Source organism: Homalodisca vitripennis, chromosome 5, assembly GCF_021130785.1.
Source record: "Homalodisca vitripennis isolate AUS2020 chromosome 5, UT_GWSS_2.1, whole genome shotgun sequence".
Lineage (NCBI taxonomy): Eukaryota > Metazoa > Arthropoda > Insecta > Hemiptera > Cicadellidae > Homalodisca > Homalodisca vitripennis.
This window is the reverse complement of record NC_060211.1, coordinates 115321283-115348462: the sequence shown is the minus strand read 5'-3', so window position 1 is coordinate 115348462 and position 27180 is coordinate 115321283. Positions and strand designations below refer to the sequence as shown.

At 32.7% G+C, this 27180-nt stretch overlaps 2 protein-coding genes across 2 annotated transcripts in view; one reads left to right on the top strand and one right to left on the bottom strand.

Moving 5' to 3' along the window:
- Nucleotides 1-381: 381 nt before the first annotated feature.
- Nucleotides 382-27180, bottom strand: part of LOC124362755 (microsomal triacylglycerol transfer protein) — a 47040-nt gene continuing 20241 nt past the window's right edge. The window contains exons 8-16 of the mRNA XM_046817517.1: nucleotides 24399-24559; nucleotides 23194-23312; nucleotides 15316-15470; nucleotides 9067-9330; nucleotides 7652-7886; nucleotides 4310-4519; nucleotides 3855-4009; nucleotides 1471-1638; nucleotides 382-670 (exon numbers count right to left, since the gene is read on the bottom strand). Of these exons, the coding sequence (XP_046673473.1) occupies nucleotides 526-670; nucleotides 1471-1638; nucleotides 3855-4009; nucleotides 4310-4519; nucleotides 7652-7886; nucleotides 9067-9330; nucleotides 15316-15470; nucleotides 23194-23312; nucleotides 24399-24559 (1612 nt within the window). The 3' untranslated portion in view covers nucleotides 382-525. The remainder of the gene's footprint in view (nucleotides 671-1470; nucleotides 1639-3854; nucleotides 4010-4309; nucleotides 4520-7651; nucleotides 7887-9066; nucleotides 9331-15315; nucleotides 15471-23193; nucleotides 23313-24398; nucleotides 24560-27180) is intronic.
- Nucleotides 4607-6271, top strand: LOC124362756 (transmembrane emp24 domain-containing protein 3-like). The gene has a single exon (XM_046817518.1). The coding sequence runs from the start codon at nucleotides 4866-4868 to the stop codon at nucleotides 5499-5501; it is 636 nt and encodes a 211-aa protein (XP_046673474.1). The 5' UTR covers nucleotides 4607-4865; the 3' UTR covers nucleotides 5502-6271.

Genomic DNA, 27180 nt, shown 5'->3' with positions numbered 1-27180 from the left:
GTTCCGGAATTAACAAGTGTTAGTTGTCCTGTCATACTGAAAATTTGTGTGTGAGGCTTAACAATTTTGTGTTCCCTTATTTATTTGTTGTGTTTTGTACAGAGTCTAAATTATGACGACTCCAGATGGATAATCCTATGTTTTAATACTTATTGGCACCAGAAGATGACTTGTTAGAAGTTGAAACTATAGTACTGTCTATGACTATTATTTGAACTGTTTGATGAAGGTATGTGTTAATTATTTTACACAGTACAGGAATATAACAGTATGGAAAATAATATTCAACAGGAGTAAAAAGTGTATTACTTTCTTTGTTTGTGAAAGAATCATTAATATATATCTAAAAGGATGGAAGGAATAAAGGAGTAAAAAATCATATAGAATTAAAAAAAGATGGCATCTGTTTTGTACATAAATGAAAATGTTACTGACAAGAGAATAAATACACTATCCATAAGTTAATAATCACAGCCAGCAAGAGTAGCATGAACATTAAGCTCATTTTGGTACGGAAAGAACTTATTACTCTGCAAAAATAACGTTACATAGTTCATTGTTCTTTTGATTCAAAGCATATGTTCGTCCAGAAACTGGTATAACTTTATATTTTGATTTGCGGAGACGATGTTTGCTTCCAGGGATTCTTTCAACTTTATGTACATTGTGTCTGTAACAAAAAAGGATACATTACCTATAATATAAAAACACTCAAAGTGTGTAAATATAATCAAAATAATAAACAATTATGTGTAAAATTAGATGTAATAAATGTAGTAGCAAAATATTCGTCAAGATGAATGATTAAATGAGTATGCCTATGCCATACCATAATATTGGCCAAAAGTTTTATCCAATAACCGAATATATTATTTAATTCACTTATATATATATATATATATATATATATATATATATATATATATATATATATATCTAAAATCTATCTACTTGCTCTGTCGGGACTTGAACCCGGGTCTCTCACTTGCCTACTGAGCATATTACCACAACACCACAGATCCCTTAGTTTTTACAACTCAATTATTTTGTATTTGATTGTTTCTGTCACATATGTATAAAGAAACTAACATGTGATCGGAAGACCATATAACTGTCACTCGACTTTTAGCATTCCTTTTGTATTAAAAAATAATTGTAAGTTAACTGTCAGACTCTTTGGCGTGAAAGTTTGATTAAAAAACAGTACCTTATTAGGTTGAGAATGGTTTGATTATTGTCTTCACCAAAAAAAGGTTTTATGTACATCTTTTAGTAAAACATACATGATTACATGTGATTTTTGTCAGTAATGATAATCTCAAAGGTTAAGAATGGGTAGTTTTAGAAACATATACAACATTAAATATATTGGTAAAAACTGAAGAAAAATTCAAACCGATTTTTAAATAAAGTGCTGATTTGATTAGTTGGATATTTATGAAGTAAACTAAGTTATTTTGTAGTTCTTACTTTATAACTGAGTCAGGCTGCTGCAACTGGAGACAAAGAGCAATACTGCTGTAGAAGTCAATGTTGGACACAAGTCGTAGCTTTACTTCCGTTGCTATGTTGAACTGTACTTGGCTGTGCACAAACATGCTGTTCACTCTCATCAGGCCCACCACGGATAATCCAGCACTACAACAAATGGTATTTGAATTTTTCATAGAAGCAAATTTCTGAACCAGCAGTAATTAAATTAACAGTACGATTCCATACTTATCATTAATTTTACTGCATGGATCTAACCACAAAAATTACCCTTTATATTGTTGTTTTTTTGTGTTTTTTTTTTTTAAATAAAATATTACAGTCTGCTGTTTGCCAACATAGTGTCATGTAATTTAATAGGCAGATTAGAAGTGTCCCTGATAGCATTTTAACAATTATCAAGATACAAGATATTTACCGCTTAGTTCCTTCTAAATAGTAATTACTTGAGCAGCTAAACAAACATTATTATTTTTTTAAATTGTATGTTGCAGCTCACTTGAGCAATAAGTTTTGGTCAGTTAAATTTAATAGTTAATATTTAAGAGTATAAAAATAATATAAACACAGTAATATAATGAATATTGATGGAGGAATCATTTAACTTACTATTAAGATTTTTGAGGCTGTTTGCTCAGGTAAACTGATCAGGAAGAATTTCATTAGGTGAGTTAAGCAGTAGTTATTTTTTTTGTTACCTATTAAAGTTCAATTATGCAGATGATATGAGTATATCATGCAGTTATACACTAGCATGAGAAGCACTGGAAATCATAAAATGATTTATCATACCCTTGAAGTAGTGAAACATTTCACTGGATTGGCAGAGGACCACATTTTTTGGCAAGTACAATGATGAATCAAATATAAACAGAACTGATTTAAAAAATAATACTTTAGCCAACTAAACTTATGAATACATAAGTGTAGTGTGTGTGTGTGTGTGTGTGTGTGTGTGTGTGTGTGTGTGTGTGTGTGTGTGTTTTATTTTTCTACATATTCTTCCACCCTTGAAATATGGTTTTCTCATTGGGAACTTCTTTATTCCATAATAGTAACTCCTAGATGTCCTCTTAGCCACTGGACCACAAACTCATCCACCGCTTCATTGTCCTCAAAATGCTGGGCCTTCAAGAGTTTCTTTGAAATTCCCATCGTCATGCAACTAAATTTTGCCTTGTAGCTTTAACCGCATGTCACCTGACATTGCCTTGCAGAAGAATAACACTTCTGGCTGATTTCTGCTTCCTTTTCCTTAAAATGATAATTTTGCAGCATCCAGTATTTCAAAATAATATTGTGCATTGATAATTTAGAAAATCCACATGAAAAGCACATTGCCAATCAAAAAATATTGTTGCCATGACTTTTCTGGCAGACAACCGCACCTTTGCCTTCACTGGTTCACCTGTTGCTGCTCTTTATCCACTTCATATTTAGATTTTTTTACTCACGTATATAATGGTGCACCCAAATTTCTTCACAAGCAACAAAGCGATTTGGAAAAGCCTCACCTTCTTGTTTAAATCAATTGAAGAGCCACTATGAAATGTCCAATGGATGTCACTTATGAACTTTGGCTAACATTCATGCAACCACCCAACAGATACATTGTGATACCCCAAATCTTCTGTCAGGATTAGTTGAATACTACCGTAACTGATATTGAGTCTTCAATGATTTTAATTCCTTATGTGCTGATTTTCCTCAATCAGATTTTGGACTTCCTCAATGTTACCTTTGTTACACTTGCCCTTGGATGACAATTGTAGCTCCAGAAAATCCTTTGTTCCAAGCAAACACAGGGGTTCATGATTAGGTATTGTCCCTGAACTATGCCCTGTAATTACAGCAAAATTTTGGTTCAGCTCTTTCCTTAACCAAAAACTTGATTATAATTCGCTGCGCCACAGAGACATTCATTTCCTGTTCACTCATGATTAGATTTGATAATAAAAGGATCCAAAGGGCGTAATGTTTCCTCCTCTCCCTAACAGCACAGGCTACCTGCACATCAACCGATTCTAGGTCAATAACTCCTTCAGAATTTAATAAATAACTAGTCTTCCAGTTGTAATAATATTCTACGCACCCTTGTTGTAGTGATTGCAACCAAATTTCTAATCCTGATTTCCTCATAAATAATTTTAATGTAAGTAATTTAACAAATTAGGTCCTTGAAAAGTACATTGTTACAAACTGAGCTCAAGTAACCTCTATTAGGGAATGTGTTAATAGAGAACATTAATTACTTTTAGTTCAGTAATTTATATTAGTTTACACTTTTTATTTTTAAAATAAACAAATAAAATTTGTTGGTTTTTACAAAATAAAACTTACAAGAGAAATAACATTTTACAAACCTTTTCTCTACCAAAGATTCTGCATTTCTGTTCCAAATGCTGAGGGAGATCTTGCCAGAAAGATCGAATGATATTCCTCCTTGAAGACTTACTTCAGCAATAAATCCAGCTTCTAAAGGAATGTATTGCAGGTGGTCTTGCAGAAGAGCCAAAGCCTGGGAATAGTTACAAATACATCAACAATAGAATGGTATGTGATGATTAGTTTTAACTGTAAATAAACGTGATCTTGATATTTTATAGATGGTGCTGAACCAAATTATGACTGGAAGATCAACTAGTGTCAAACTCTTACAAGAAATAAAACATTATTACCTAAATTAAATTATTTATTACATTATTAATTGTGTATTACATTATTAATTGTGTATTACATTCTTACTTCATACACTATGTTATGTGTAATTACTAATTCCATACATTTGAGAAACAAGTTTAACAGCTACAATAATAACCTGAAAAGCTGAGGTAATGTCTGAAGCTGTACCAGACCAAACATGCCCCATCAGTTCTCCTTGTCCCGTGAAAAACACAAAGGGCCGAACTTGAACTCCCATAACAGTCAGATCCATGCCAGCTACAGCTGTCTCCTCTTCTTCTTCTTCCTCAGGGTTAGTTTCATCAGATGACAGAAATGAGCCTAGTCCTCCAGCAAAGAGCCCTAACTGAAAACAAAACATGAATGCAATTTCTTAATATTTTACAGCTGGTTTTGTTAGCAACATAACTTGTGTGTTTTGCTATTTGGTCAAACAAATGCAATGGTACACAACTTTACCAATTGAGAATCACATGTTTTAGTTAATAAACAACAATATTTTGTCTTAGGAAACCACATGTTAGTAATAAATAAATAGTAAATCATATAACAATAACAGTCAATATTATTCTTGTAGGAGTATTATCAACATTTTCAATACTGCAAGAGAGTCATAAAAATATTATTTTAAAGTAAGAGACGTGTACCAGTAGTTTTACATAGTAAACAGTTAATATTATTGAAATACTCTGATGGGTATTTGTGTTGTGTGGTTTGTTTTTTCAATAATAACTATTTATTTTCAAGTTACAGATCAAGTAGAATTCACCTTTGAATTGGTGGATAAAGCTAAAGAGTGTTTTTATGAAGACATTCAACAAAATACTACCATCAATTTGGACTATCAGGTAGTGACAGGGGGGTCCTATGATGTGGATGTTACAGTGGAAGATCCAACACAGAATGTTATCTACAGAGAAGTGAAGTCACAGCACAATTCGTACAATTTTAAAAGCCCCATGAAAGGGATTTACAAAATCTGCTTCAGCAATGAGTTCTCGACATTCAGTCACAAATTGGTCTACATGTATCTGCAAGTGGGAGAGGAACCGTTATTGCCTGGAAGGAATAATCATACAACAGTTATGACCCAGATGGAGTTGTCGATACAAGAAATTCATGATTCACTGAGGAGTACGTTGGACCATCAGACTTATCTTCGGTTGCGTGAAGCTCAGGGCACGAAACGAGCAGAAGATCTCAATGACAGAGTACTCTTGTGGTCACTGATCGAAACTGTAGCAATTCTCTTTGCTTCTATAGGTCAAGTGTTTATGCTGAAAAACGTATTTTCAGAAAGAAAACACATACATTATAATCGTTTATAATGACAACATTTTGGAAATTGGGCCATTACTGTAATTATTATTTGTGTGCCAAACTTTGAAGACTGAACAAATACTATAAAGTTGTCTAAAATTCTGTATGAAGGATTATCTATTTTTCAAAATGTTTATATTTCTTTTCCATATTGTAAAATTTGCCTACTTTATATTCAAATTGTGTTTTTTATGTGTAAGTCTATGTAAGGAATAATTTAGTTTGTGTGTGTTACACACAAGTGAAATTAAACTATGGAATTTCATAGATTACACTTACAGAAGTACTATCTGCATGGTACCGAGGCCTGTTTAACTTTGAATTGAAAATAAATAGAAATTCATTGCGTTAAGTTTTCTAGTTTGATTGGAGAAAAGTAAAAAAAGTTGTTCTCATTCCACCCATTTATTAAAGCTATTAGTGCTAGTCGCCAGCCCTAATATCTTGAGCAGATTATGGATCTAAATGACAGGCCAAGACTTACTTAAAATGCTACAGATCAAATGGCCTGAAGGTAATCTATACCACTGTCTTTTCGCTAAGGTACCGGGCCGTACAATTTGTGTAACCTACCTTAGAGATATAGATATACTGGTCTTATAAAGTTTAATTTTATTTTAAATAAGTGTCAGCATAAATTCACTGTAGGTAAAATTTACAATATGTTAACCAGAATTTGGCATCAGTCACTTTTTCCTGTTAGATCATTACTTTCAATTTATTGTGTGTTAATCTTTACAATCCTGTTACTTTTTTATAATAAAACTAGGTAATGAGAGCTATGTTTTTTATTTATTTAATGTATTTCTCTAGAACCAATTGATACTGAAATCAATCAAGTTGGCTAGCTTTTCTTGGTCTGAAAGAAACAATTTTCTTTGATCTGCTGGGGATGTAAAATTTATTTTCTGTTTGATTATCCTGTCTATCTTTTTGCAGATCAAATAGAAAAGGAAATGAGCTATCATTAAATTTTGTATGCAAGCTCAAACAAGTCTGTTACGTGACAGTGGTGTGGTGTACTCCTACCTTGTAATAAAGTGATTCATAATAATCAAATAATTAATGGTGATGTCGGCCACCAATTTAATGACTTGGCTAATGATTTTGCTTAATCATTATTTAGTGTCATGATTTTAGCCTAAGACTGCAGATTTATCACAAGTTTGAAAAATAAATGTAAGGCTATGTGGGCGTAAGTCTTAAGACTTACTTATAAAATTTCAAAACCACTTTCCACTATCATAAAATCAAATTTAATTATTTATATATTTCCTAATAATTCTTATTAGACAATATTAAAAACCTGAGCAAACCTATATTTGGGCAGCAATTACTGCTCAGTCATACCTGTTACCAAATGGTAAAAGTTTTTAAGATAATATTTCTTGGAAGATTCATAATATTTTTTTAAATAAATTTAATATCATGACTGAGTGCCAATTTCCATATGCTCTGTTTTTCATTGTTTTTAAAATAAAAATCTGAATACTCGTAATGTGAGGAATAATCCAGCATTTATAATGCTATTTTAAAAGTTTGGTTACATTTTATAAGCATAGATCACTAATACCATAAATCTGCTTTCAACTTTTTCTAGTTACATACATGATTACAATTTGAACAAGTTTTCTTTCTATAAATGTAAATAAATAACATTACTACAAACAATTTCAGGTTTAGTTACAGTCCTGGTATAATAGTACTACCACTGTTGAAGGAAGAAGCTTTTAAGTGACCACTCAAAGTAAAAATCTCAAGTGAGCATCTTGAACCTCTTCTTAAATAAATTAAACAATAATGTAACTTCTAAATGAGGAAATATTAGTAAAAAACTGCTATGACGTTGTAAGTATATACAAAATTGACCTCAGAAAATGTAAGTGTTGTAGACTTGATTTTTCAAAACAAAATACAGCTGAAAAAGATTGGTGATGTGTGGAATCATGGAATTTGTGATAACATGAGCAAATTTTATCAATTAATAAATATTATCTGAATTACAACTGTAGAAATGTTACTGATTTTAACAGGAACAAACTGGGGTGGAGAATAATATCATTTCCTCAGCACTGTTATTTACTTCCTTAAATATTTTTCAATTTTACTGCATGTTTCAATATAAATTTATTTTTCTAAAAATGTTCTAAATACTTACAGTAAAAATGCTCTGCCTGGATGAGCCCTGTCTATCAATGATGACATCTACCAGACCTCGCTTCACTATTCCTCCTGACATCTCCTGGATTGTCGACAAAGTTCCGTTAGCACTCGGGTGATCCATGAAACTGCGAGTGAATGCTGTCGACAGGCCTTTTTGACTCAGTATATTGTAGTTTTTGAGATTTAAAGATATTAGCAGTCCTTTCACTGAAGATATCAATTTCTTATCACTGGAACATTTTCAAAAATGTATTCTATTAATAACACATTGTTTACTTTAATATAAAAGATAAAAGCGATGCAATATGTAGTCCTCTGACTCCTAGGTGACTGTTTCATTAAGGGTCGAATTGATTTCACATTTAAATTGTTTCCCAGAATCTATAGGGTTTTGTTACACCTGACTAACTCAAAATATAGAATATTGAAAATCTCTAAAAGTGGCATCAGTCCAGATCACTTGGACTTGCATTCAAGTGACAAACAAAATGATTAAATATAATTATTAAATGATTTATCACTCGAATGGACACAAATAACTGGCCACTAGAAAGTAACTGAACTATTACTTGAGAAAAAAAAACATAATTAGCACCACTATGTGAGGAGCCATTCATACTGATAATTATAAAAATTAATGTCAGTTGTAGATGAATAGAATAAACTACTTTTTATATTTCCCATATTCTGATGATGGATACCCTCATTGTAAGTGGTACTGTTTTTTAAACATTTTAAATGTTGTCCAACATTAAGACAAAAACTGAATTAAAACAAATAATGTAATTTATTATAACAAAAAAAAGTTTTTTCAGCATCACCACATTCCTTGGTTACTAAGAGTTAAAACTATGATACAACTAGTATTATTTAATAAAATTTAATATGCATAAAACTGATAACATTATAACTAATGATTGTATTTTTACACATTAAACTAATACATATCTTAGTAGCAACATAAATTTTACATGTGTTTTGACACACATTTACATTAAGGTGAAACTAAAATTTAATTTACAAAAAAAAAAAATATACTTTGAAAAGTATAAGCAATGAAAGTTTGTAAAATTATATTTACATTATTTTATATTTAAGCATGCATATTCTGTCATTTTTCTACAGTCAGATATGATTATTGCAGATCTGCATTGTTTTATACATGAAAATAAACTAAATTTACTAAATAATTAGTAATACTATTTTCATAATCTTAAATATTAATGGTTTTATGTTAAAAAATAAACAATCTGACTATTATTTGAAGTGAATAGAGTATTTTATCTATTCCATTGTTAATATCCAAATTATAAGTATAGAGTAATTATCTCGACTAGTAATTATTGTAATTAATGTGATCAGCTTATTTAATAATTTATATTATGTTATCAAATATGATGAATTAATTACCTTTCACCAATTTGGTTTAACCTTTGCACAAGGTATTGTTTCACTTCATAAGCAGGATCTTGGCTTTTTAGTGAAAGCAAAAGTTCTGACAGAAGTTCTTCATCAGGCCCATTTTCTAGTAGAATATCTAATGCTAATGTACGAGCACTGCTGTCGTAACGTTTGTCTAATTGGAAATAAGCTCTTTTTGCTGCTTTAATTACATCAGGAGACCAGAAACTCGCAGGAAAAGAATGAATTGCATTAAAGGCAGCTACACTCACTCTGAAACATTATAAAACAGTGAAGTTTGTTTTTGGTGAAAATTTATTGATTTAAAATTAGGAAGACAAAGATTTATTCATGGTTTTATTAAAAAAGGAGAGAAGTATATAAGAAATCTATCGAATACAATAAAAAAGTTAAATATGATAAATCATTTCCACTCCACAAGAAACTCAATTTCATTCCGGTGCCAATGATTTGCATGTAGGGAAAATTGCCAAGTATAAAAATAATCAGACATTGAAGCTTAAGAAGTACAGTATTGAGGTCACTAACATAATCTTATTGCTACTAATCATACAACACTTGCGTATGCAGATGATTTTCGTCTGCATTTCTCCTATAGGCCTGACATAGTGAGTGTTCCCATTTCTAAAATCAATGCTGATCTTAATAGCATACTTAAATGATCGATCATCCTTGGCTTTCAGTTCAATGTGAATGAGTGAATTGCACTTCATGTAGTAGCACCCAGTGACATAACTAGGACTTGGTTTTGTGGGGGATGGACCTAACTGAATAGCAAAAGGAAGCGTATGGAATAAATTTAAATTTGAATAAGTTAAATAGGTCCAATTCAAAGTAAAACATTAAACTACTAACTACAGTATTTCAAACAAGTTGGATAGCTACTATATGAATTATTTTTAATCACTTGCACTAGTGATGCTCGGAGGTGAGAGACTAGTAGTTTTCATCACTTTTGATGGGATTATTTGGTATTCAGAACTAGGACTCTTGTATCAATTATAGTTATTATTCATTTTTAATCACTTGCACTAGTGATGTCGGAGGTGAGAGACTAGTAGTTTTCATCACTTTGATGGGATTATTTGGTATTCAGAACTAGGACTCTTGTATCAATTATAGTTATTAATTCATTTTTAATCACTTGCACTAGTGATGCTCGGAGGTGAGAGACTGGTAGTTTTCATCACTTTGATGGGATTATTTGGTATTCAGAACTAGGACTCTTGTATCAATTATAGTTATTAATTCATTTTTAATCACTTGCACTAGTGATGCTCGGAGGTGAGAGACTGGTAGTTTTTCATCACTTTGATGGGATTATTTGGTATTCAGAACTAGGACTCTTGTATCAATTATAGTTATTAATTCATTTTTAATCACTTGCACTAGTGATGCTCGGAGGTGAGAGACTAGTAGTTTTCATCACTTTGATGGGATTATTTGGTATTCAGAACTAGGTCTCTTGTATCAATTATAGTTATTAATTCATTTTTAATCACTTGCACTAGTGATGCTCGGAGGTGAGAGACTAGTAGTTTTCATCACTTTGATGGGATTATTTGGTATTCAGAACTAGGACTCTTGTATCAATTATAGTTATTAATTCATTTTTAATCACTTGCACTAGTGATGCTCGGAGGTGAGAGACTGGTAGTTTTCATCACTTTGATGGGATTATTTGGTATTCAGAACTAGGACTCTTGTATCAATTATAGTTATTAATTCTTTTTTAATCACTTGCACTAGTGATGCTCGGAGGTGAGAGGACTGGTAGTTTTCATCACTTTGATGGGATTATTTTGGTATTCAGAACTAGGACTCTTGTATCAATTATAGTTATTAATTCATTTTTAATCACTTGCACTAGTGATGCTCGGAGGTGAGAGACTAGTAGTTTTCATCACTTTGATGGGATTATTTGGTATTCAGAACTAGGGACTCTTGTATCAATTATAGTTATTAATTCATTTTTAATCACTTGCACTAGTGATGCTCGGAGGTGAGAGACTGGTAGTTTTCATCACTTTGATGGATTATTTGGTATTCAGAACTAGGACTCTTGTATCAATTATAGTTATTAATTCATTTTTAATCACTTGCACTAGTGATGCTCGGAGGTGAGAGACTAGTAGTTTTCATCACTTTGATGGGATTATTTGGTATTCAGAACTAGGACTCTTGTATCAATTATAGTTATTAATTCATTTTTAATCACTTGCACTAGTGATGCTCGGAGGTGAGAGACTAGTAGTTTTTCATCACTTTGATGGGATTATTTGGTATTCAGAACTAGGACTCTTGTATCAATTATAGTTATTAATTCATTTTTAATCACTTGCACTAGTGATGCTCGGAGGTGAGAGACTGTAGTTTTCATCACTTTGATGGGATTATTTGGTATTCAGAACTAGGACTCTTGTATCAATTATAGTTATTAATTCATTTTTAATCACTTGCACTAGTGATGCTCGGAGGTGAGAGACTGGTAGTTTTCATCACTTTGATGGGATTATTTGGTATTCAGAACTAGGACTCTTGTATCAATTATAGTTATTAATTCATTTTTAATCACTTGCACTAGTGATGCTCGGAGGGTGAGAGAGACTAGTAGTTTTCATCACTTTGATGGGATTATTTGGTATTCAGAACTAGGACTCTTGTATCAATTATAGTTATTAATTCATTTTTAATCACTTGCACTAGTGATGCTCGGAGGTGAGAGACTGGTAGTTTTCATCACTTTGATGGGATTAATTTGGTATTCAGAACTAGGACTCTTGTATCAATTATAGTTATTAATTCATTTTTTAATCACTTGCACTAGTGATGCTCGGAGGTGAGAGGACTGGTAGTTTTCATCACTTTGATGGGATTATTTGGGTATTCAGAACTAGGACTCTTGTATCAATTATAGTTATTAATTCATTTTTAATCACTTGCACTAGTGATGCTCGGAGGTGAGAGACTGTAGTTTTTCATCACTTTGATGGGATTATTTGGTATTCAGAACTAGGACTCTTGTATCAATTATAGTTATTAATTCATTTTTAATCACTTGCACTAGTGATGCTCGGAGGTGAGAGACTAGTAGTTTTCATCACTTTGATGGGATTATTTGGTATTCAGAAACTAGGACTCTTGTATCAATTATAGTTATTAATTCATTTTTAATCACTTGCACTAGTGATGCTCGGAGGTGAGAGACTGGTAGTTTTCATCACTTTGATGGGATTATTTGGTATTCAGAAACTAGGACTCTTGTATCAATTATAGTTATTAATTCATTTTAATCACTTGCACTAGTGATGCTCGGAGGTGAGAGACTAGTAGTTTTTCATCACTTGATGGGATTATTTGGTATTCAGAACTAGGACTCTTGTATCAATTATAGTTATTAATTCATTTTTAATCACTTGCACTAGTGATGCTCGGAGGTGAGAGACTAGTAGTTTTCATCACTTTGATGGGATTATTTGGTATTCAGAACTAGGACTCTTGTATCAATTATAGTTATTAATTCATTTTTAATCACTTGCACTAGTGATGCTCGGAGGTGAGAGACTGGTAGTTTTCATCACTTTGATGGGATTATTTGGTATTCAGAACTAGGAACTCTTGTATCAATTATAGTTATTAATTCATTTTTAATCACTTGCACTAGTGATGCTCGGAGGTGAGAGACTAGTAGTTTTCATCACTTTGATGGGATTATTTGGTATTCAGAACTAGGACTCTTGTATCAATTATAGTTATTAATTCATTTTTAATCACTTGCACTAGTGATGCTCGGAGGTGAGAGACTGGTAGTTTTCATCACTTTGATGGGATTATTTGGTATTCAGAACTAGGACTCTTGTATCAATTATAGTTATTAATTCATTTTATCAATTGTTTTTTAATCACTTGCACTAGTGATGCTCGGAGGTGAGAGACTAGTAGTTTTCATCACTTGCACTAGTGATGCTCGGAGGTGAGAGACTAGTAGTTTTCATCACTTTGATGGGATTATTTGGTATTCAGAACTAGGACTCTTGTATCAATTATAGTTATTAATTCATTTTTATCAATTGTTTTTAATCACTTGCACTAGTGATGCTCGGAGGTGAGAGACTAGTAGTTTTCATCACTTTGATGGGATTATTTGTATTCAGAACTAGGACTCTTGTATCAATTATAGTTATTAATTCATTTTATCAATTGTTTTTAATCACTTGCACTAGTGATGCTCGGAGGTGAGAGACTAGTAGTTTTCATCACTTTGATGGGATTATTTGGTATTCAGAACTAGGACTCTTGTATCAATTATAGTTATTAATTCATTTTATCAATTGTTTTCATCACTTGCACTAGTGATGCTCGGAGGTGAGAGACTAGTAGTTTTCATCACTTTGATGGGATTATTTGGTATTCAGAACTAGGACTCTTGTATCAATTATAGTTATTAATTCATTTTATCAATTGTTTTTAATCACTTGCACTAGTGATGCTCGGAGGTGAGAGACTAGTAGTTTTCATCACTTTGATGGGATTATTTGGTATTCAGAACTAGGACTCTTGTATCAATTATAGTTATTAATTCATATTTATCAATTGTTTTTAATCACTTGCACTAGTGATGCTCGGAGGTGAGAGACTAGTAGTTTTCATCACTTTGATGGGGATTATTTGGTATTCAGAACTAGGACTCTTGTATCAATTATAGTTATTAATTCATTTTATCAATTGTTTTCTTTAGTGAATTATATTATTCCTTCAAATAGATTTTGTTTGAAAATACCATAATAATGAGCTATTTGGTAATGAAATAATAAAAAAATACGAGGGCAAATCAAATATAAACGGTAATTTTGCTGTTGACTGTACCAAACACGTTCGAACGTGATGCGGCTATGGGCGATTGTCGTTTTGCTTAATAGGAGTGGGGGAGACTGCTTGCTTCACACTAGCGTTGTGTTCTGCCTTCAGTACAGCCAGTCCGAGTGAGAGGTACATCCATCTGTTGCGCAATGCATCGTCATTAAATATTTTTTAACAAATGAAGGTGTTAAGCCTTCAGAAATTTTTACTCGTTTGCAGGCACAGTTTGGGGACACTACTCTGTCTCAAAATCGAGTGTATACGTGGGCCAGAGAATTTAGGGATGGCCGAGAACGTGTTGAAAATGAAAGTCACGGTCGACGCCTAAGGTCTAGTCTTACAGATGATAACATTAGTGCGGTTCGATGGGTTATTGAAGGTGATCGCCGGTTAACTGTTCAAGAAATCTCGTCGGAAATTGGTATCAGCTACGGAGTGTTCAGTCTGCAATCACAGACAACCTTGGCTTCAGAAAAATTAGTGCTCGCTGGGTTCCGAGGTTTTTTGACCGGAAATCAAAAACAGGTCAGGTCGGAGATTGCTGGGAGACTTCGGCAACGATTTCAAGAAGAAGGTGAAGATTTTTTGAGGCGTATCGTCACATGTGATGAGACGTGGGTCCACCATTACACTCCCGAATCGAAAATGGCAAGTAAGGAGTGGCGAAGGAAGGATGAAGGCTGCCCAGTGAAAGCCAAAACTCGTCTCTCAGCCGGAAATGTTCTTGCAACAATTTTTGTTGACTCAAGGGGAGTTCTACTCATTGATTTTATTCACGATCAACGAACAGTGAATGCGGCTTACTACTGCCACAGTCAGCAAAAACCAGTTACCGGAACAAAAGACGAGGTGTGCCCATTAGAGATGTCATCCTTCTCCATGACAAAGCAAGGCCTCACACAGCATTGTTGACAAGGGATAAATTTGAAGAAATGGGCTGGGAAACTCTCGAACACCCTCCTTACAGTCCAGACCTGTCCCCTTGTGACTATTTTTTCTTTGCGCCCCTGAAAGAATCACTTGGAGGAAAACGATTTGAAAACAATGAAGACGTCGAAAAGCACGTGCGCGATTGGTTAACAACTCGCCCTCAATCTTTTTATGAACAGGGAATATTCAAGCTTCCAAATCGGTGGCAGAAATGTGTAGATAATGCAGGAGACTACATTGAAAAATGTTGAAGGTATAGTTTCTATATAATATTATTCAATAAATATAATTTTGAAAATTACCGTTTATATTTGATTTGCCCTCGTACATTTTCTCAGTTAGTCAATAATTACTACATACTATAAAACCACTATATATTGAAATATTGCTTTATTGAACATATGTTGCAAAAGCTAAATTATTAATACTGGTTTGATTTAATAATACCTTTTGCTTCCAGTTTTAGCATAAGTGATTAGTGTTGGAATTGACTCTTCTGCAGCTAAATTCTTGAAAGCTCTCATGTATTTCAAAAGGCAACTGTCGTCGGAGGAGCAGGCTTTGACTTTATTCTCCAGCATTTGAAGCACATCCCTCACAATCTATAACAGTATTTTTGTGTAACACAAAATCATTGGTAAAATTAAACATTCTTAGTTACCAATTATTTTCAGTAGTAATAATAAAAATATGTATACACTATTGTTAAATTTATAACTCCAATAGCACTATGTCCTAATAGCTAAAGACTAAATTTCATAAAATATATTACGGTATATATTTCTTGATAATCTATACATCAACAAATATATTACTATTATCAATATGTTAACTTCTAATAGTTATAAGTATTGATAGGCATTTTATCACTACTGTGTATAAGCATTGGTTTCTTTATATAATTTGCTCCGTTTTAATTTGATTAGTTCGAATGTAATAGAAAATTTTTATTTAGAACCAGTAAACACTATTTCTGTTAGGTTGTGTACAGATTCCAAAAACTCAGTTACTTGAAATAAGAACAGATATAACATTATTTTATTGTCAATTATGTTTACTTGCTACAAACAAAACTTTTATTATTCATTTAATTACAAGTATAAGTAATAAGTACTAATAAAATTATATCATATCACACTAATACGATACAAAGTGCTTTAGATGCTATACTGATATCTGGCTTCAAACAAACGTAAATACACTTATCACAATAGTCATTTATCTGCACATAAGGTAATATCCTATTGCAGTGTATAATAACAATCATGTGGGTTATCATAATAAATAAAAATATTACAAACTAAACCAAATTATTTGAAACTATACACATTCCAAATAAAATGGTACATGAAATATTTACAAATTTTGAAACATAGTAGGATATTCAAAATAAATGTACTAAGACAGGGATTTTATCAAGAAAGACATTAATTCTAGAGAGAAGATTCTCTATAGAAAGCTAAAATATAGAATTTCTACAAAGAATAGTAATTGGTCAAATAATGAATTTAAATTTAAAACAGATCTCTAAAAAACTATTATTTTCATATTCAGAATCAGAATTAGATTCAGTAAACTTTGTTCATGAAATTATATAAATCTGTATTAATGATATGAGAGAAAAATGTTTTTATGTGTTAATAAAGAGAAAATAATTTAGATTGTTATCCAGGTGACAAATTTTTTTGAGGTATAAAATATGTGCTCCAGCATTCATTAAGATAGACAATAGACAATATACTTTATTCATTATACACAGGCCAACGATGAAAAAAACTTTTTTACTAAAAATACCTTATTCTAATGTTTTTTAGGTCGCTGAATCCAAATATGATGCTTAAAAAGCTGTATCACCCACAATTTCTTCACATTTTGAAGTAACATTTTTTTAAACTAAGCGATTTCTAACAGAGTTTAAATATAATCAAAAAAGTAGAGGTAATGGACTTAAATTGTGTTGGTAGCACTGCTGAAACACACTAAAAGATCAAAAAAGGTAGATTCCATTTGAACGTTAACAGCTGATGTTTGTTTACTGTCAATCTAACCTCACTTTCACGTTTTTGTACACGTGCTCAACACAATGTCCTAACCGCGGGTTGTAAAAACTCTGTTGACAGTTTTTGTTATATTTGTGGTGAGTTTGTGATTAAAAAACACCAAAGAAACATTACGGACTTTGTGAAAAAGGTTTTATCGATCATACTTTGGAACTTTACTTGGAGATCAGGATAAATATTGGGCGCCGCATAAGGTATGTTATGTATGTGTTGAAGATCTAAGAAAATGGTCAAAAAAGGAGAAAAAATCCTTCAAATTTGCTGTTCCTATGATATGGAGAGAGCCAAGAAATCATTTCTGATGAATGTTACTTTTGCAGTGTTGATGTAACTGGTCACAACTCAAAAAATAAGAAGGTAATAAGCTACCCTACCTTATGTCTGCCATCCGACCAGTGAAACACGGTCAAGATTTGCCGGTCCCTGAACCTCCAGATGATTTGGATTCCATTCAAACTGAACCATCTTATGATGTAGAATCTGAGTTAGATGAACAAGATGATGAAGAATTTCGATGTATTACAGAAAAATGTAGAGCCTAAATTGTTTACTCAGATTGAACTTAATGACTTGGTTAGGGATCTAGGCTTAACTAAAGAAAAAGCTGAATTGCTTGGCTCTAGACTAAAAGAAAAGAACTTGTTGGGTGCTGGAACCAGCATTTATGTGTATAGAAAGAGAGAGCAACAATTTTCAAAGTTTTTTGAACAAGATGGTGATTTGGTGTACTGTACAGACATTCCAGGTCTGATGAATGAATTTGGTGTTGAGTACAAAAAGGAAGACTGGAGACTGTTCATTGACTCATGCAAAAGAAGTTTAAAGGCTGTTTTATTACACAATGGAAACCAGTACGCCATCTATACCTGTTGGTCATTCTGTACACATGAAAGAAAGCTATGAAAACCTAGAAATAGTGCTGAATAAAATAGGCTATTGTGATCATGGTTGGATGATATGTGGTGATTTAAAAGTAACATGTATGCTACTTGGTCAACAAGGTGGTTTTACCAAGTTTCCATGTTTCTTGTGTGAATGGGACAGTAGGGCTAGAGATCAACATTGGTGCAAAAAAGAACTGGCCTGCTAGGGAATCTTTAAAACCAGGTGAAAAGAACATTCTTCGCAAAAACCCTCGTAGATCCAAAAAAAGTGCTCCTACCACCTCTTCACATAAAGTTAGGCCTCATGAAACAGTTTGTCAAGGCTTTGCCTAAAGATGGGCCATGTTTTATGTATCTCTGCCTAAAGTTTCCACACCTTTCAGAAGCTAAACTGAAAGAAGGCGTCTTTTGTCGGACCAGACATTAGAAAAATGATGTTAGACCTTAACTTTGAATCGACAATGACCTCAAATGAGAAAGAAGCATGGGTGTCATTCAAGCAAGTGGTTACCAAGTTCTTGGGAATAAAAAAGATCCAGAATATGTTGCTATTGTTGCTAACATGTTAAAGAACTTTAAAAAGTTAGGATGTTTGATGAGCCTGAAAGTTCAACTTCCTGAACAGTCATCTTGATTACTTCCGGAAAACTTGGCGATGTAAGTGAGGAGCAAGGAGAGCGTTTTCCACCAGGACATTAAACTGATGGAAAAACGCTATCAGGGCCGCTGGAACACTAACATGATGGGGGACTACTGTTGGTCACTTCACAGAGAAGTTCAGCAGGCGACTCATCGTAGAAAAAGCTACACAAGAAGTTTCAAAGAAAAGAGGGAAAGAAAATACAAACCAATCCCAGATGACTAATGGAACCTGTATTATACCACATGTATAACTCTTTCAAGTAACCTATTGTATTAATATATTCATAATTATGATGTAACATAGTGTTTCATTAATTTCACCATATACCGTATTTATACTACATAAGAAAACTACATAAAAATGTATACTACATAAAAACCCAAATTGCAGAAAAACTATGGGTGATACAAAAAAACTAAGGCCAGATTTGGATTCAGCACATAAAAAATCTATAAAAATCAGCTATTAAAGTAAAAAAAGTTTTCACAAAAAAAATTTTTCGTTGGCCTGTGTTATCATTGAGACAAGAATGGTGTCATTAAGCAAAATACAATTTTTTTTAAGTTGAGATAAATCACAGTGGTTCGAGAGATGTGGTCAGGCAGTTAGTCCTCCAGTTCAGGAATTCCTCTATTGTATAAAAAGGCCGGTCAAGAAGCTAGTCGATCAGTTTTCGTCGGAGTTGTTGCTGTTCCGTGGTGTTCTTGAACACTTGTGGCAGGATATTAAGAAATTTTGCACCAGCATAGGTGGGTTGTTTTTCGTAGAGAGTCAGACGATGGGTGGGAAGTATGTAGTCATGTGCGGATCTTGTGTTGAGGGTGTGTGAACGTCATTTCCTCTTGTCAGACGTTGTTGACTTGCATATGCAACTACTTCTAAGATGTATAGGGCTACTGAGGTTAGTATTCTTAGCTGTTTAAAAGCACCTCTACACAATTCTAGAGGTCCTGTTCCCATTAGTATACGGATTGCTTTTTTCTGAAGCACTAGTACCCTTTGGGTGTTAAATTTAGAGGAGTTGCCCCAGACAGTTATTGCGTACCTCAGGTGACTCTAGACAAGAGCATAGTATGCACATTTTACTATTTCTGGCCTAGCAACTTGTTTTAAGCGCCTTAGGACATATAAAACTGTGCTAAGTTTCCCACATAGTTGGTTGATATGGTCACTCCAAGAAAGAGATTCGTCAATTAATATTCCAAGGTACTTTACGTTGTCCATTCTTTCAGCATCCGGCAATTCCAGCACTTCTTCTTTCTTCCTTCCCATTATTAGTTGCTGAGTCTTTGTTTGATTCAATACCAGGTCGTTTGCTTGACAGTATTCTATTGCCATATTTATGGCAATGTATGTGTCTATTTCCAAGGTCGAAGGTTGTTTATTTTGTAGCAGGAGTGTCGTGTCATCTGCATACTTGAGCATGAAGCAATACCTTTTTAAGTAATCAGGAAAGTCACTCACAAAGATAATGTAAAGGATAGGGCCCAGGACTGATCCCTGCGGAACACCTCTGTCAACAGGCAAAGGTCTGGAGGTAGTTGTTTTTTTCTTTCCTTGGTCTGTACTTTTTATTTCTACTGATTGAGTTCTCCCTGATAAGTAGCTCCGAAACCAATCTGCAGTTTTTCCTGTGATCCCTCGGCATTCTAGTTTTTTGAGGAGTTTGTCATGACTAAGGCAATCAAACGCTTTAGTGAAGTCTAGAAAGATAGCAGTTGTTGTGTCGCCCTTGTCTAGTGCTCTTATTAGATACTCAACGATTCTAACCAGAGCAGTTGATGTTGATTTACCTTCTATAAAGCTGTGTTGATTATCAGGGAACAGGATATGTTTAAAAAAAAAATCTAACAGTTTAGACAGTACAATTTTCTCTATGATTTTTGAAATTGAAGGAAGTAGAGAGATTGGGCGGTAGTTAGCGACCTGGGTTGGGTCTCCTTTTTTTAGTTTTGGATAGACTTTTGCCAGTTTTAGTTTTGATGGAAAAGTTCCTTCTGCAAATGAGTTGTTGATTTTAGTAGTTAGGGTGTTTAATAGGGGCTCACTGCAAGTTTTTAATAATCTTGTGGAAATGTTATCAAAGCCAGCTGAGTTTTTCGTTTTCAATGTTCTTATAGTCGTCTTAACTTCCTTTTGAGATATTGGCCAAAGAATAAGAGAGTAATTTACTTGAAGTCTGTAATCTAGAGTAACAGGATTCCCATCGTAGACAGCTTGTGCTAGTGTTTTGTTGGCAATGTTTACAAAGTATTCATTTAGGTGTGTTACTACATCCAGGGGAGCCGATATTAGTGTGTCATTAGATTTAAGATGTATTGTTTCATTGGTGTTGTTGTTTTTACATTGTTCTTTATTAATAACACTCCATATTGCTTTACTTTTATTTTCAGACTTATTTATGAATTCAGATGTCATAAGTTTTCTTTGGGCCCTGAGGTGAAGGTCATAGATTTTCTTCTTCTCTGTTGCTCTAGCTTTGTTTTCTTCTGTCCCAGTCAGTAGATATTCCTCTTGAGCCGCTAGATATTGGTTGCGCTTTTCTATCGTTTCTTGGTCATTCTTAATAGGTTGTCTTTTTTTTTACTTTTTGTGAGTACGGATGTAAGGGCATGCTATATCCATATGGTATGTCAAAGTATTCAGAAACTTGTTATAGGATTCCTCCGCTGATCTGGGGGTTAGCACGTCACACCATGTTTCTTGTTTCAGTAGATTATTAAGAAGTGAGAGGTTCTTGTCGCTGAAATGTCTGTTGAATGTTATTTGGTCAGGTGTTTTAGTTTTGAAGTTCTGTAATGTGGCTATTTGCCCTGTATGGTCAGAGATAAATGTGTTTAGGATAGTGACTACTGGTTCCGTAGGAAAGTTTGTTAGAACAGACTATGTCAATAGAAGTGGAAGTATATGGGGTGACACGTGTAGGTGGTAGCTGAAGTCTTGAGGTGTTATAAGACTTTAAGGTTTCTTGAAGTTTTGTGTTTTGTCTGTTTGTTTCCAGAAAGTTAACATTGATGTCACCCATAATCACTATGGGGCTGTTCCAGGTAGGGATGGTTTCTAGAGTCTGCGATATTATGTCTATGGCTGAATCAAAGTTGGTGTTAGGTCTGTAGATTCCAATGATTTAAATGGCTTGTTTTCCTACTGTTAATTTAGCTGTAGACACCTCGCAGATCAGCTCCTGACTTAACCTAATAATGTTCTCATTGCTTTTTTGCTGTGTCAACTCCTGTTTTAAATGTTTAGCATAGGAATTTCACCATACTAATTTAAAGGGCTAAAACTCGAACTACTTTAAGTCATTCCAGGTTACTATAGTCCTTAAATCTTTTGAGTGTTTTGCTTATATATGTGTATAGGCAGGTATTTAGTTTTCTGCAAAGCTATTTCATTTCACTGTCTACTTTGATTTCAAGCAAATCTGGCATTTCAGTGATTCCATTTCCAAAGTTTAACTGCTGTGTTTCTTTACTAAGAAGAAAGTAATTTTTTTGGAAATATTACTTTTGTTAAAGGATAATATTCCCAGATTGTCTGTGTCCCAGTAACCAGAAATATGGTTTCATCAGAATACATAATCAGTTGGATATATTCATGAAGACATCTCAAAGGTAAAATGAAGAGAATTGGTTCCAAGACTAAACTCAGAGTGTTATTGATAGTAGAGGTGATTGTGATATATAGATGGTATGGTTTTACTATGAGTATAATGTAACTATTTGTGTTCTTCTCGTCAAATTACTTGAGAATCAATATGAAGTGTTATATCTTTTGTTCTTATAATATTAATTTCATATCAGGACTGGTAAGTCAGGATTAACAGTGAGTCCTTAACATCTCAATCTCGACACAGGCTGGTGATATATGTTTGCAGGAGAGATGATGTATTCTAATATCATTCTGCGCTTGAAGTGATAAGAGTTGCCAGTACTGATGAAGTTAGTACTGTATTTTAATGTTACTGCATTAATTTCATGAGAGTTGCAAATACAGCTATTGTATTTCCAGTAGTGCCATACATTTCGTGAGATAGTGATTTCTTGGCAAATCTATTTATCCATAATAATCATTTACTATTGGTTTAAGAAAGGAGGTCACTGGAAGAAATGTTGTTATGGTTGGTTACAGTGGGAATAAACAAAGACTTTCATGAAATATTTTGTAAAAATTAAAGGTAAGGTTTAAGGTAGGAAGTTTTAGTTTTAACACAATCACCATTTTGAAATGATGGTAAAAGTTTTTAATTGTTTGACAAAAGTAATAACTAAGTTGATTAATAACAACAAAAATGCTTATTTGCTAGTTGTACGCCTTGGCTAATTAGTTTGGAGTTATTTTAGGCAGGTTTGTCGTAAAGGATTTCATGACAGCATCGTTTCGTGATCAACATTCATCCTTACTTTGTTTGTGGAGCCAAGATTTGTGGTTGTGGCAAAGCAAAGTGGCATTAAGTTACATCAAAGTGTAATAAAAAAATATGTTCAGTTCTGAAGTCTAAGATTTATTTATTTGTGTACTAACCCCTGTACTTCAATATAAGACAGATATGTATACCTGTATCATCCATAAATATGACAAGCATTAAAAAAATATGATATTTTATGTTTGGATTTGAAGATCAATACCTTAAAACATCTAACAAGATTAAAAAAAACACAGTATATTAGGATATTTTTCACACAAAATATGTATGTTTAATTTTTGTGACTACATATTATTCTAATTTATTTCATACCTTTTCATTTGATGTACCGTTGTGTTTTTTCAAATTATTTGTTGTTGCAGCAATAGTCAATACAAGTGTTTCATCAAGCTTTTCATTGTATGGTCCAGCTTCCATAAGTCGTACTAAATCTGTGAAGAAACACACAGTATTGAAATACTAATATTAATAGTATTTATTAATGATCCAGTTTCATAAAATCATGTGAATTATAGTATGTAGTATATAGATTACAATTACTCAAACAACTACTGGTAAAGCTAAAGTCTGTCATTACTCTTTTGCTTGATATACTTTCATAATCCTAATCCTAAAAATATTATAAATGCAAAAGTGCTTTTAATGTTTTGCTTTCATGCGTAAACTATTCAACCAATTGTACCGAAATTTTATACTGACATTCTTAGGGTCTCTGGAATATATATTCTTATTTCGAAAATCCCTGAGGGGTATGTCCCACTGGTCTCTAAAGTAATGAAAAATCACATTTTGGTCTCTGAAGATGTGAAATACTAATTGAAAGATCCTATCAAATGCAATCAATTGTTTTGTGTAAACATTTTTATAGCAGCACAACCATAATATGTTTAATTTTTTTTAATAAAACACTATTTGTTAAAATGTATAGTCTTGAAAGCATAGATGTAAGCTTGATAGTAACAACACTTATTATTCATCTTTTTCTGCAACTGCTGTTCAGTACATATTCAGACAAGAAAATTAACAGTTTTGGTAAAATATACTTTTAACTGTACATTTTTAGCATTAGATATAAAAAACAAAGTTACTATTTAACTTTTACTATAAATTTAAAGACTTATAAAACCCATCTTAGTTTTATTTAACAGAAGTAGGCTTCTCAGATCTGCGTATGCATATATATTTTCTGAAACGTGAAAACAAGTTAAAATTAACTATGAAACAAAAATACTAAGACCAGAGTAAATTACAATAGCCATATATATAATATATATATATGTGTGTGTGTGTGCGTGCGTGCGTGCGTGCGTGTGTGTGTGTGTGTGTGTGTGTGTGTGTACGTGTACTCTTTTCGAGTACTATAAACAAAGTAGAGCTGTCAAAATGTTATTGTGTCATAATTCACTTTACATTGTGCATAAGTTTTATCATAACCAGATACTTGTGTAAACTACTTTAAATCTGCAAGCAATATCTTTATTACAATAAAAACATTCTCTTAGATACAATAAACATACCTTTGACAACATCACTAACTGGGTGCGAACCCAAAGACAAAGACCACAAATAGCGTTCATTCAGGTCCAAAGATTCTTCAGACTTAAAATTGAGGACTTTAAGAGCAGCTTCATGGGCACCAATAGTCTGAGCTGCCCCCATTAAATCCATCAGTTGGAACCTACACACACAATGTTGACTATGAGCAACTAAATATCTTTAAATAATTAATGCAACATTAAGAATGGTATATTTTGATCAGTAATTGTAACATGTCAACATAGGTTGTTGAATCAAACTTTGAGTTAGATAAGGATTTCAAACGTTAAACTTTTAGAGGACTACAGTACAGTGAAAAATCATTGTTATGAACAAGGAACAAAATTAAATTTTTTTATTCTCATCATAAACCATATATCACACTTACATTCTTTACATTATTTATAAAGCTATGTTTAAACTGACGAGTACACTTACAAGAGAGCTTAAGCAACTGCTGTCATATAATGAGAACAAGAATACTCCATTTTAATCTCGAGAACTGTCACAAGTACATGTTCTTCAGTTCTCATGAATAACTGTCCAACACTAGTCGTGAGCACAGGGACTGTTTAGACTTGGCAATTCCTTGCCAGTGTAAATGTAGCTTAAGGACTTCTATATTAAAAAGTAGGACTAAATATGCTAGTATAAAAGTATCAACAATTTTAATAGTTGCCTTATTGGCAATAATATTGGAGGAGCATTGGGAATTAAATTTTTGTTACATGTTCAAGCTGACGTGGGCCTCTGAGCCCTACTCACTTTTTCTTGAAACCCAGCGTGGAGTTCTATAAGTCCACGGTTTTATTTGTATAGTGAGTTTAACCCAGCTATATTTGCAATAGACATCAAATGTAGAATGACTTATGGCACTTTACAATCAAAATTAATTATTACTTCACTAAAAATATTTTTACGGTTTTTTTTTATATATTAAGTACAAAATACCAATGACATTAAAAAAATATAATCAAATCACAATCGTCACGAATGTGTTAAGGAGTAACTTAAGTTAAATAATCTTTCTGTATGCTAAATTAATTTGCTATTATTTTTAAAACTATAAACATTTTTAATATAAAACACCAAATAACAGTGATAATGTTGATGTATCTACAAAATTCTTCATTTTATTAGATTGGTGACATTTTGTATTAGAAACAATAAAATTTGAACTGTATGGGAATGTAGGAACTATTGACCACATTGTGAGATCTCATTGACAAATGAACTTGTGGCATGTTGATTAGAGAAACACTGCGTTAACACTAATGTAAGAAGGTGACTTAAATTTAAAATTGTATTACACTTCAGTAATTACTAATTACAATATATAGTTGTAACAAAGAAGTGATAATAAACTTAGAGGCGGAATAGGTAAACTATTCTTACCTTTAGCTCCATTGTCTTTTATGTATTTAGACTAGTATCAATTTCGGCTATTCTTTTAGCCATCTCCAGGTCTTCTTGGTTTTAATAAGAGAAATCTGAAAGAATAGCTGAAGTTGATAGCCAGTCTATTAGCATAAAATACAACAGATTGTTGGATTGAAAACAAAATAAATAGCAAAGAACGATGATATTACTTATTTTGCTGTAACCTACTCATTCTGTTGTAAATTTACTTCTTAATAGAAAATCTTTGAGAAAAACGACATAATGAGTTTTATTGTGGTAAACTGTTTAAATGCTGAATGAAGCAATTATATAATAATAAACCTTATTCTTTACTCCTGTAAATTGTACATAAAAAAAAATCAAAATAAAAGATCAGGAAATATTAAAATTGCAAAAACAATGAAATAAATTATTTAAATCCATTAGCATAAAGAAATAAATAACATATAAGTACGTAGCTCCTCTCTACAACCCTCATTGAACACAAGAGAAACATTTTATAAATTTTAAAACTGCGTACTATTCAACCAATTTATATTTTCTAGACACTGGTTAGGATAAAGATAAGCATAGCTAATTTCAATTCATTTAACAACATACATTCCTCCAGGCAAAAAAGCACTTTTATTTATCACACAAACACCTGCTTCTGAATACGCATGGTACATCTGCATAATAGCTTGCATAGATGTCACATGAGAGAATGGTGTTAGATTTAGAGATTTTAAGAGGGCTAAAAGTGAAGGGCTATTTGCTAGAAAAGTATTTTATAGTATAAATAAACTTTTTTAACTGAATAATCGTACGTTTTAAGGAGTCATCCCTAAATAACGTAATGCTGAGATCGGATTCTTCACACCACCTCTCCCTACCCTACCTTGTAACGGTAACACTAACCCCTCTCAATAATTATGTATTGCTGCCACCAACACCATCTCCCAAATTTATATTATACTAAAAATTGTGATGTAATAAAGACCTTTAAAGAATTTTAACTCCAAAGTAAAACATGGTTTATTACTATAAAACTGGCATTCCTCAATTGTAGAACATAGCTTTGAACACTCTACTATGTGTTCTTGGGATGTTCATTTTAAAATTTAAAATCAACTATTTAAAGAGTTTTTCCCTATATACTTTTTTTTTAGATATTTTAATAAAAATCGAAACCTAACCCAACAGCAAAACAATTAATACATAATTAAATGTCATGGACTCATTGTACTTTTAACGCAACATAATATGGACTGAAAAGCCACGATTCTACCCAGCCAAATTTAACATGACTATACAGGCAGATTTTTTTGGTACTTAATATGCACCAAAACTTTTGGCGTGTCAAACTATACAGGTGTTCTTTTA